General features: G+C 32.7%; 2 protein-coding genes across 2 annotated transcripts; both read left to right on the forward strand.

Annotated features, from left to right (window-relative positions):
- Positions 1–2782: 2782 nt before the first annotated feature.
- LOC134230215 (partitioning defective 6 homolog beta-like) lies at positions 2783–5516 on the forward strand (the record flags this gene model as incomplete). Its single annotated transcript, XM_062711991.1, has 1 exon — positions 2783–5516. A coding segment is annotated over one exon (692 nt), but the record flags the coding sequence as incomplete, so codon positions are not given.
- Positions 5517–5680: 164 nt separating this feature from the next.
- On the forward strand, positions 5681–10302 carry LOC134230198 (sperm microtubule inner protein 8-like). Its single transcript, XM_062711968.1, has 7 exons — positions 5681–6077; positions 7709–7770; positions 8184–8242; positions 8327–8412; positions 8583–8644; positions 8747–8811; positions 9801–10302. The coding sequence occupies exons 1-7, from the start codon at positions 5858–5860 to the stop codon at positions 9862–9864; spliced, it is 618 nt and encodes a 205-aa protein (XP_062567952.1). The 5' UTR covers positions 5681–5857; the 3' UTR covers positions 9865–10302.
- Positions 10303–12525: the final 2223 nt, after the last annotated feature.

Consider the following 12525-nt stretch of genomic DNA (forward strand, 5'->3'; position numbering starts at 1 on the left):
TAGTGTTAATACATACAAAACTATGTTTCACATGCAGTCACATAGAAAAAAAGAGTACAAAACAGTTTGAATTACTTTTTTTGAATAGTCCCTTATTTTTATTACTGTAAATTTTTACTATACGTAGGAGTATAAAACAAGTCTAAGGGATTAAAAGTGAAAGTTTGGATGAAGCTGATGCCTAAAATAAGTCACTCAATCTAAACACCAAATTCAGCAAAACTTAAATTGGAGAGATAAAAAAGAAGTATCAATTTCCCTTTTTTTGGCTGGGGAGGATTTCAAGATTATTTTTTGCTCAAAATAGACTTAAAGGCTCATAGGCAGTGTCTAAAATAGATGTACTTGATACATGTTTATCTTCTCTTATATTTGATAGGAATCCTGGTTTTTCACTTCTAATACAGTTGCATAATTTAGTATTCAAGCAAGTTATATTTGTAATGACAATTAATTTGCATCCACAGAATGAATGCATGGCCTTAAATTTATCCTCAATGCACTTTAAAGTAATTCTGCTAACTAAATAACATCATACTAGGTAATCTTCATTTATTTATATTGACTTAAATTGATTGAGCCAGGGGTTTATTTTAATACTGTGGTTTGTGTCTAATTAAAGACCTAAAATTACATGGGCGTACTAGTTAATTAATTACCACCCATCCAATTACCCATCAAGCTAAAAAAAATTGAAAGCTTTAAAGAATTGAAAATTTCAGAAGCAAATAGAACGTATTATTCTTCATTTCTTTTTTGCTTAAATTTTTTACATTTTGAGTAAAACTTGTCTATACTTAAAGTCACACCAACATCATTTTTCAGAATTATTATTGTCCCCCGCTTGAAAAGTGGGGGATATTAATTTGGGTTTGTCCGTCCGTCCGTCTGTCCGTCCGTCTGTCCGTCCGTCTTTCTGTCTGTCTCTGACACTTTCGTTTCCATACGATATCTCGAGAACCCTTTGAGCTTTTGCAATGAAATTTAGCATAGCAACTCCCTATGAACTAAAAAAGACCCCTATTGATTTTGAGGTCAAAAGGTCAAAGGTCAAGGTCATAAATAAGCAAATTCTGTCTGTTAAAACACTTTCGTTTCCACACGATATCTCGAGAACCATTTGAGCTATTACAATGAAATTTTATATAACAACTCCCTGTGGCCTAATGAAGAGTTCAAGACCCCTATTGATTTTGAGGTCAAAAGGTCAAAGTTCAAGGTCGTAAATTTATACATTCTGTCTGTATGTAATACTATCATTTCCGGGCGATATTTCAAGAAGATTTTGAGCTTTTGCAATGTAATTTTATACCAAAACTCCCTAGGACGTCTCTCGCCCCTCTCAAAGTGCCCAGCCCGTTTGTTTTATTAGTATTTATAGTATTACATGTCGCTATTTTTAGCGCAGGGGCATGAGGAGAGTTATTGCGTATAAAACAGGTTCTCGGCGGACTTTATGTTCTTATTACATCTATTAGAACTGTTTAATAAAGGCTAAATAAATCAAACACCATGGATTGTGTAAAATTTTGAGAATACCGAACATGAAAACATGAATATATACATGTATGTGACTTCTATTCTGCATATACTTCACAGCGCGTAAAGCGATTCCATAGTCTAGTGGTTATGTCTCTCGCTTCAAATGTGAGCGGTCCCGGGATCGAATCTCGGTCAGACCGTTCTTTTTTTTTTTCTTTTTTTTAAAAATACTTTTTTTTTACTAAATGATAGTATTCAGCATGTGAAATGAAAAATTTATGAGGTTATAAAATCATCATTACAGTGTGATAAACATTCCATATAAAAAAATCTTCTATACACATAATAAAGAATAAGCAATCAAATCTTTATATGCATATTGACATACATGTATTTTATTTGCTTCAGTATACATGTATACATTTAATAATTCTATAAATTCAGTCAGGGGGAGCTGACTTTTTCCCTAAGCGGGGGACACGAATTCTCTGAATTAGCTTGTTTTGTTTTTAATTTGCCAATTGACTATAGATATAATGTTAATGGACTTGTGAATTTCACAGGTTTAGTAATCTTTGTACCAGTAAGTGTGTAGGAAATTTGAAGACACCTGTTGGACACTATATCCAAGGTTTCTCAACATCGGCCATTGATTTATTACCATGCTTTGTTTATGTGGAAAACAAACGTCAGCAATCATGCATTATTTATTACCACCAGGGATAAAATTGCATCAAAGCAGGGCAAATACATGCATGCACTAGTTGAACAGAATGGTAATTAACTTGAAGTCTGCAGGCACTCATTTCATCTTTTTGTATGAAATATTGAGTAAAACAACAGCTAGCTAAAAAGTGTAAGGGGAAACAACTCAAGGAACTTAATTTACAAAGATAAACTAAGAATAGCTGCATGGAGTTTACTTATAGCTATACACCATACTGATTCAAAAAAAGCTGAGGCTTAAAATGTAGAACTAGTCAGTAATACAGGTCATAAGTGGTGAGGGATGACACCTTTAAATCATGGGAAGATAATATAAATACTGAAAAATCTGCCTGTAGTAGCTGGAGAAACAAGACTTCAAAAGCATATATGCAGTGTGCATTGTATGTTAATTGTTTTGAGCAATATACTAGTAAAAAGAAACATTAGACTTTTATCTACTCAATGCTTCATGTATCTTGCTATCTTTTGTAGTGGTATAAACATGAACAGATTTAATACATGTATCTGATAATTTATTTAATCTTTTTGTTTGTCTGCAGTTGAATGTATATGTAAATTCTTCTATTTTCAGGAGAAAGTTATGAACAGATGAATGGTTATGGAACAATCACAAAGAAGAAGAATAAGATAACAAAGTTTATGGGTGCCAATGAACCAGTGGCAGGAGCAAAACCCAAGCTTCTTATTGGACTTCCAGAGGATTTCCGTCGTGTATCGGCCATTATTGATGTTGATATTGTTCCCGAGCAACATCGCCGTGTGAAATTAATGAAAAATGGTTCAGACAAACCTCTCGGATTTTATATCAGAGACGGAACTAGTGTTAGGGTAACTCCACACGGATTGGAGAAAGTCCCAGGAATTTTCATATCAAGGCTTGTGCCGGGTGGCCTGGCCGAAAGCACTGGACTTTTAGCCGTCAATGATGAAGTTCTAGAAGTGAACGGTATCGAGGTAGCAGGAAAGACTCTAGATCAAGTGACGGACATGATGGTGGCAAACAGTTCGAATCTGATCATCACTGTCAAGCCCGTGAATCAGCGATTGACTCTGGCCCCCCACAGAGGGGGTCCCGGGAGACAATCCCAAATGTCCCAGGCGTCACATGCCTCCTCCCAGCACTCCTTCAGTTCCCAGCGGTCATCCAAGTCCTTCGACAGCGACCATATTCCAGACCAGGACGACGATGATGACGAAGTACAAGATCATTTACTGCCCGCTACGAAGAAGAGCCCCAGCAATACTGAAGTCGTCACGCTATAAAGAGATCCATTATTTGTCATCTGTATGTTTTTTTTTAATGTTGGTGTCCATTATTTTTCAATGGAAAAAATTGTATTTTCGAAAGTTGAATATAAATATTTGCATATTACCAAGGGATTACATTTGTGTATTTGTATTTTAAGCGAATTTTATGCTATGTCATTTTATTCGTGTACCAGTGTGTATTTTAAAGTTGGCCCTTTGCACACTTTTTATATATGAGCCATGTATTTGTGGTATTAAGTTATTCCATAGTTTTGCAAATCCTTTATTTCAGCAGCAATGCCTTTATCACTATGCAAAATGTATTCCTGTATACATGTATGTTTTATTCCGTCTTAGCAACATTGGTTTGTGTATGCATCATAACATTTCTCTACCACATGGATATACAGCTTTTAGTGAAAAAAAATATCTTTTATGCTGTATTTATTTTTTGGCACTTTTTTTCAAATGACCAATGGACTTTTAAGAAATGAGAATATTTTAATGTTTTGGCTTTTAATATTTGTTGAACTCTGTAGAACAGAGGTGAGTTGTGCATTTGACAATTTTTTTAGACATATCTTGCCTTGAATGCCTTCAATAGATATTTTCTAGTCCTTTTAGTGCAAGAAGTTATTAAATTTTTTTTCTAGCTGAAGTCATTATGGTTACTGTAGCATTTTTATGTATTTTATGGCATGAATATTTGTTTTGAAATTCCTGCATAATTGATTTTTCATGATCAAATCTCACATTATGTTCATTTTTCTTAAATCTCTAGTTTAAAATTCTAATGTAAGAAGAAAAAACCCAGTTCAATCACAACATTACTGATAACATATTTAGATGATTTGAAATGTTGATAATGGAATTCCCTCCATATATATGATGTATAAAATGAATATGATGATCAAGTGCTTACAAACTTAGTAAGGAATGTGTGGGGACCAAGAAAATGTACAATTTTAAATCTAGATGTATTATATCCACTGATCAATGATAAGTATTTCCACTTACTACTAATTTGGACCAATTATTTGATATATTTCAATATTATTATATATAAGGAAATGTTCTGTAAAGTACTGTAAACAAAGTACTGTAATTAAAGTAGCAAGTCTTTCATATTAATCTATAATCATGAAGTGTAATCAACATAATATGCAATATAGATCAAGTGTTGGTGTATATTTCTGTATACCAATTAAATTTGTGACACATGAATCTACTTGGTTTTAATCATATCATGAGATTTTATTGAGGAAATGAATTTAGAATTTAAGGCTAAATCATAATATGGTATACCTGTTATTAGAATTATAGGAATAGAATTGTTATTTGCAGCTAATAGATACCGTGAAAAGGTTTCTCTACCATGTTGTATGACTGATTTCTCACCAAGGGGATATTGTCAATAATCTATAATTTTGAGAATTTGTACTATACATATATAATATTGTAAATATTTTCTGATTATCATACATATGGTAAATTTCATTTAATATCTAGACAAATTTGCATGTATAAATATTGTATTTAAAGTGTCAAGTGAAAAATCAGTATAATTTCTATGGATCTTGCATTCATATTTGTCTTCCATCACAAGAAACTTTATTTTTATTGATGGGTTTCCAGCTATACATTCCTTGAGTGCATGGATGGCCTTTGGAACTATTTTGAATTTTTTGTAAACATTAATTTCTGATGCTATATGGTTGAGTTATTGAAAGTGTTTGGTCACAATGGGAAGTCATATATTGATAATGAATAAAATAAAAATAGTGCATCCTTGGTTTATAAAAGTGTAAAGTTTTAATAATGTTAAACCATTTTGATTCTCGAAATTATGAAATTTTTGGAAAGGGTCAAGAAAAAAATCTTAAAAGTTCCAGGGCCCAGAGGGTACTACATTGGTTGCATGTCAGTTATTTGTGTAATAAAATGCACCATTTTGTTATTACAAGTTGAAAATGCAATATTTGTTGTCGTGTATAACCAAAAATTATTAACATAATTATTGATATTGATTTTATTATTAAATAATTCTATAATATGAATTTTGAGTTTCTTTTTTTGTGCTTTCAACGTGAGTCAGTGTCAATTTTTTTTCCTGTTTGGAGTTATCTCGCTTTTTTTACTGGGAAAAAAAAGGAATCCCATTAGGAAAACCTCTGAATTTTATGTATATATCAATGACGCTCTCCTTTTGTTGTCAGTTGCTAAGTGTGACGTCACAATATACCCGGCGTTCTTGGGTTTCACCATAACTCAGAACTAATGTACGATACCTGGATTAAAACCCCAGACGAACATAAGAGCCACTTTACACAGGTGTCTGACAATAAAAAGACACACACGACTTTAAAACGATCAGGGATATTTATTGAAGTCGCGAAAAATGACAACTGTCGGAGTTGATCCTGTACACCAAGGGGCCTACCCGATGAAGATCCCCAGCTACTCTTACCAGTATCCCTCCCACCGCAGGGTGCAGCTCGCGGCGGTCAAGGAGGGGCTCTTCCACCCCCGACTCCCCAGCTTTAGGAGGATGGATATGGACACGGCCGGACATAAGCTCCCGGACGAGCACTGCCGTACCACTACAACTTGTGGACCAGGTCTGTCAATGAGTTTTCTATGTGTGACAAAAAATATGAAGAGCTAACAGATATCGATTTTGATCCAAGTTTTTTTTCTATCTTGCTTTGAATTATTAAAGAATTTATCACCCATTGAAGATTAGATAATTTCCATGCAGATCGGTAAATGAGCATTATCTCCGACGAGGACTGAGTTGCAAATAAATCTTGATGTCTTCTATGAATTAAATCCATTTGTATATATTGGGATTTTATTTGTTTAGAATTCTTGCCAAACTTTTAATTTGTTTTCCAAAGTATTGAAAGGTAAAATTCTTAAATATACATGGCATAACTGCCTACTTGATTTATCAGCCGGGTGTCCGTAATTTCTTACTGCCACTTTAAGAAATATTTTTGTCAAGCAGAGTTTCTTGAATGACGTGTCATTACTGTCATACACATATACATTGTTAATAGATTTAATCGCACAATGTAGAATTATGACCGTAATTCAAAATCTATCTCTTTAATCCAAAGGTTATCAAAGGATAATAAAACAAAACCATTTAAATTTATTTTAAAACATTTAGCGATAGTGTCGTTATTCAATCATTAACCAAGTCTACCATTCTGGAAGAAAAGTCTTTTAACTCGTTATCTCGTAGCATTTTATTCAAAATATTATCTGTCTAAATTAGTAGGTATCGACTTAAAAAGAAAAAAATAAAATACCTTTTCAAAATATTCTCCACTTAATACGTATAATACTTCCAGTGATCTTTAATAAACGTTGATTTGATTTTCTTATAACTTTTGATCTTGAATTAGACTTCTATACCGGTGCTTTTCTTGTCAGGAATCGGACATTCAATACAAAAACCAACAAATGGGATTGTATGAGCAACGCAATGTCTTTGTTATAATGATTAAATATTTTATGGGCATGTGAAAAACTTTAAATCCTTTTGCAATACAAAGAATTACAGAGACCGAGGAAATGTTCCGTTCGATCGACAATTAAATGCACAACCCTTAGCATTCATAAACAGAGAGTTTAAACAACATATACTTGCACTGAGCAGTGAGCAGTGAATTAAAAATTTTTACTTTGGTGGACGACATATCACTCCTAACAAAGAAAGAGGGGGGGGGGGGGGTTATGAAAATGAATAAACGGGAACTTTAAAAAATATGAACATAATTATATGCTTAACCGATTAATAGATAATGTTTAATAAATAATAGCTTTTTTCATCACATTTAATGTTCTTTAAATTAAATGTCAATGACTGCACCGAACTTAAGTCCAAGGCATTGATATACTGTACAGAATATAATTTATTCTTTAAAATTTTTGATAAGCGAATTCTTCGATCCTGCTTTCATTAATCATTACCGAAAAGCACTACCTGAACAAATGGAGATGAAAACTTTAAAATGTCGGAAATGAAAACTAACAAGTGTCGGAAATGAAAAGTCGAAAATTTCAAACAATTCCAGAATTGAAATGCAGCCTCTGCTCCTCAAATTTGTTAAATGAAATTTCTTGCATTTATTGGCTTATTAGAACAAGCATAATTATAATTTTAATTTGAAATTTAAGTTTAAATTTTGATATATATAAGATGTACCGGGAAATGTTAAAGGTATAAAATGTTTTTTATCAGATGATTTCCAGAGAGCCACGTCCACATTAATGGAGCCCCCGGTGAAGAATCTCTCCAGTCTGGTGAGTACAAGTCAGAAATCACCAAGACCGTATTCTAATTTTATTTTGAAAAATCGAATACTGTTTATACAACTCGTTTCTCAAAAGATTAGTTTGGTTTCTTCAAAAATAATTCCACGAACATGGCATAGACATATAGCAGTCAAAGGGGAGTGACTCTAATCTAGGTTTAGGTCGCTCATGGGAATTTTGTGTCACTCGAAATGAATTTGATGTCAGTACTATTTAATGTTTGAAGGTATTCATATTGTATAGTGCTCATTTGAAGACGGCCACCAAGGATAACTGAATGCAAATGAATTTTTCAACAAAATTAGCCATGCATATTTTAGCATTTTTACTGTTTCAAATTTGTAAGAAAAAAATTGTTCAAGTATAAAAACTGAGTACTGAATTCCACTGATTTATTTTAGGAAATAACATCAACAGGAAAACAGCTACATAAGCACTACACTACACCAGAAGAACTCAAGTAAGTGATCGGAAATGTAAAAAAATATGTTTAAGTGCCCATCTAAGTTAATGGAAATAAAAGAAAATTTAAATTTATTTTCAGACGTGCCCGCACAGAGTGGTCCGATTTCCTGAATAGGTCCCCCGAGAGGTTTAATATTAAGTTACCAGAACTCCCTAATAGCAAAGGTTTGTATGTCCTCTATAATCGTTACTTGCATATCCCCCCTCACCCCCCCCCCCCCCCCCAACGAGCATAAAATCAGCGTCATCATAATATTTATAAAAAAAAAACAACTTTTAAATGAATTTTTGATCAAATTTGTGACGATATCTGACAAGATTTTCCCTTTCCACAGATCAGCGATTTGTTGGATATGCTGTGCGATATCTACGACCTGAGGTCACACAGTCCTGGAAGGTAGGATGCGTAAAAATCATTTTCTATAAAGTTTAATAACTCAAATATGTTGTTTACAGATGTAAATAATTTAAGTTTTAACAATTTTCCACTTTGATTTAGTATACTCTGCGTCAAGAACCAACATTGGATCAATATGGCCAAAGACCAATTCCAGCTAATATCTAGTAAGTTTTTTTACAACATTTTTTTAGTGAAAAAAAAAACAGGATTAAGGTCTACTGGTCCTTTAGCCAAAAAAAAAAAAAAAAAAAAAAAAAAAAAAAAAAAATTCAAAAAAAAAAAAAAAAAAATTGTGATATTTTGCTATGCATCACATATCGTTATCTATGATTTTAACGATTTCTATTTAGCTGTTATTAATATGAGAAAATTGGGCCGATTTTTTTCAGAAATCATTCACTTAAAAGAATTTTTTCTAATCCTTTCGCCGCATTCTTTACAAAGAAGATGAACGGATCAGACTCCTTATCTTCAAAATTACTTTATAAAAACATTTATTCTGACACACAAGTCTCTAAAGTTGATATCAATAGGTTGCTGGAGTTTCTATTTGACAACATCTATGTAATTTTTGGAAATCAGGTGTACAGACTTCATACAATCTGTCAGAATTTCGATGGGCATTTTTTGCTCTTTTATTCCTATGAATCAGAAAGCTTCTAACAAGAGAGGGCGACATTTGTCGCGAAGCTTTCATCTCGATATTCAGATATGTCGATTCGAACTATATTCTAGTGAACCTGAAATGAAATACACTACAGAGTGTGCCAAATCATATGTTTCATATTTGGGTGTTTTTCTGACTATACATTTAGACGATAATTATTAAAGGTCAACTAACGACTTAAATTAATGAAAAACAAAATAATTTCAGTTTTCCATCGTTGACTTTCCTTTCTAGTAAAAAATTTAGTAATTTTCAAAAGCTTCTGCATATTTATATCTCCCAACTTATTCAATACTTATTAGCATGCTATCTAAACCAATGTAGCCCAGCTATGAAATAAGTTGGAATTACAAGGATTTCAACATCCTCGTTTAATGTCAGCAGTTCAGATCGATTTCCCAGCAGTTTTTTTTAAATAGAAAATGTTTGCTATCCCTAAAAAATCCACCACTGAATTTACTAATCTTGCATTTGTTTTGCTTTCAGTGCTAGATACAGGGACACTTATCCTCAGTATAGCCGGAACATAGCATCCGAAGCCTGGCGGTAAACTCCGGACAACCCTGAACAATCCGAAATCTTAGTCTGTCATTTCATTGTTATATCTTGTTTGTTTTCATTATACCTGCTCAGTATTGACGGAACGTTAATGTTTTTTTCATTCTCCATCAGTATTACAGATTATAGTATTAGACAATGTACATGATTTGTTATCTCTCACAAATTTGCTTGTTATATATGTATTAGTTTTTTTTTTAAATATTGATTGATACATGGTATATAAATGTATTAATTGAATGTTTGCACTTTAAAGTATTAGTAAACAAAAGTATTACAAAATATAGATTGATCTTGTTCAAAATGCTTGTTTAGGCTTCATGCCAGCTTTTAATGTATTGCATACAGTATTATCATCTGCTCAATTTGTACCCAGTACAAATACATTTATATAGATCTAAAATAAAAGTGTTTTTTCATGAAATCGTTATTTCAATGCAATTTTTATTTTCCAGTGTATTAGCACTTACATGTACTTTGTATGCAAAACTTCAAAGGAAACTGCATGTTTAAATGACAGAAAATAAAAGTTGATAAAAGACGTACAGTGTATATAAAGTTGGTTGCATGCCACGATAAAAAGTGAAAAAAAATCATTTGTTGTAGACATCATTTTAGAGAACATTTAGACTTAATTTAAAAAGTTCCAACCTTGAGTGACCTAAAAGGTCATAATCTTGACTCAAGGTCAAAAGTTTAGAAGTTTGAAAGGAGTTCAAACTGAAGTCATTTCCCCCATGATTTGATGGTACATTTTATATTGATCCAAGGTCAAGGTCAATTAGATAATAAATGGAGTCCAGGATATAACTCTAAGATTTTTATTTGAATATATTTAAATTTACAGACTTAATTGCAATGAATTATTCGCACGACTTTGAATTCCTGCTGGTACTTTATAGCAGCACAGTTAAAAAAAAAATTATGTTTCGCTTTGTAAACCCCTGTGTTTTTAAAAGAAAAAAAAACGAAAACGGGTTCTATGAATGGCTTCCTTTTCATGTCAGAAAACCTGTAATTCTGATTTTGACAAATTCTTGATAATAACTGTAACCGTTAAAACTAAACTGAGGTAGTTCGTTTGTTTGTATGTTGTTTAAGTTCCTTCCCGAGTATTTTTCACTCATATGGAGACGCCACCACTTGCAAGTCAGCACATACATGCATTTCTTAAAAACGTTTGAATATTCACACGATATTTTTTAATTTGCAACTAAAATAAAATAATGCACAAATTATTATAGGCCTATGTGAACATGTACATTCTAAACGCGTGAAAGTTTATGAACTGCAAAAATGCCGTACTTCTTTGCGCGACTTTTCAGTGGATATTCTTCATTATGACGTCACGTCTTTCAGTCGACTTGCGTTATGTTGTGGTTACGTCTCATTTGGAAGATATCAGTCGAGCTGATCGGACGTATAGTTACGACTCTCTCGATTTTTTTACATTTTCTGCTTCACAAAGGAAAGAAATGGCACAGAAGATGCCAGAAAACAAAGATAAGAGGGTATTGCCTCATACTGTATATTTTATTAGACAAATGAGTTTTATAGTTCCACCACGTACTTAATGTGTGTGTGTGGGGGGGGGGGGAGGGGGGGCTCTACCTAGAGTCTTTTACATGCAATCCAAGTTATCCAACACCTCTTCTTTTATACGTAAGCCACTTCTTCAGGATACCCTGGCATTAAATTTAATAAGGTACAAGTATTATTTGGTTGTTTGGCTATTTTCTTCTATACATATCTTAATTTGTATTTATTTTTCATCATCAGCTTTATGGTTGCTATCAAAATATTTTTTAAATATCTCGGAATGTTTTTTTTTTTTATACATGTGCCATGTAAATAATAATAATAAATACTAGAATAAAACATATCACAATTTGTTATTCAAAAACCTTATTACTTTTGTTAACAAGTAACAGTTTAAATACACTCGGTATGTTATCAATTTTACAGAAATGGCAATCTTTTCCTAGCTTTACATCATTTATGCCGTCGTTATTGGCAACGCCATTTATTCCTAGCTTTACATAAGGGTATAGAATTTCTTTTTTTTTTTGGGGGGGGGGGTTAGCGGGTTATAACAAATAAGTAATCGTAGTTACTGTTTAAGAGTAAATTTAAAGGAATAATGGTAAGGGTGGAGGATAACTGCTTAATAAAAATAGCGATGGAATTAAATTATTTATATAGAGATTTCTATCTGTTCAGCCTTACAGATAGATGTTGAATGAGTTTTAGTGAAAGATAGGTGCGGTGGGGTTGGGAGTACTGTTAAACGGCAGTTGTGTGCCATTAAATCATGAACTAGGAGCCAAGTTTCAAAAGTAACCAAGAAAGCGAATTATTAGTGAAAAGAATGTCTCGTATCAAATGCATGTACATATTTATACATAAGGAGGAAACGCTCAATCTCAAGATTTTCCATTAGTCCAAAATCATAGGAAAATAAATTTAAATGTTGTAAACATATCTGCAAGAACTTGGGAACAAGGGGGAACAAAGGGGCTGTGTAGAATTGTGCTTTACATTAATTTTTGCCAACATTATTTAAGTTGTGCCAACTGAATAGTAAGTTTAATGATTTCAGTTTTGTTTTTTTCTTCTGAAATATTTGCCGGTGCCATCCTCAATCCCCTCCCTC

The sequence above is a fragment of the Saccostrea cucullata genome, unplaced genomic scaffold (assembly GCF_032062105.1).
Source record: "Saccostrea cucullata isolate Sc308-1 unplaced genomic scaffold, CSIRO_AGI_Scuc_v1 ctg1341, whole genome shotgun sequence".
NCBI classification, from domain to species: Eukaryota; Metazoa; Mollusca; class Bivalvia; order Ostreida; family Ostreidae; genus Saccostrea; species Saccostrea cuccullata.

What these genes read in the sequence shown, in the direction of transcription:
- LOC134230198 (XM_062711968.1), top strand. Translation starts at nt 5,858, where the DNA reads ATGACAACTGTCGGAGTTGATCCTGTACACCAAGGGGCCTACCCGATG. An exon ending in AGGTCACACAGTCCTGGAAG is followed by an intron (nt 8,645 to 8,746) that starts GTAGGATGCGTA and finishes ACTTTGATTTAG; the next exon opens with TATACTCTGCGTCAAGAACC. An exon ending in CCAATTCCAGCTAATATCTA is followed by an intron (nt 8,812 to 9,800) that starts GTAAGTTTTTTT and finishes TTTTGCTTTCAG; the next exon opens with TGCTAGATACAGGGACACTT.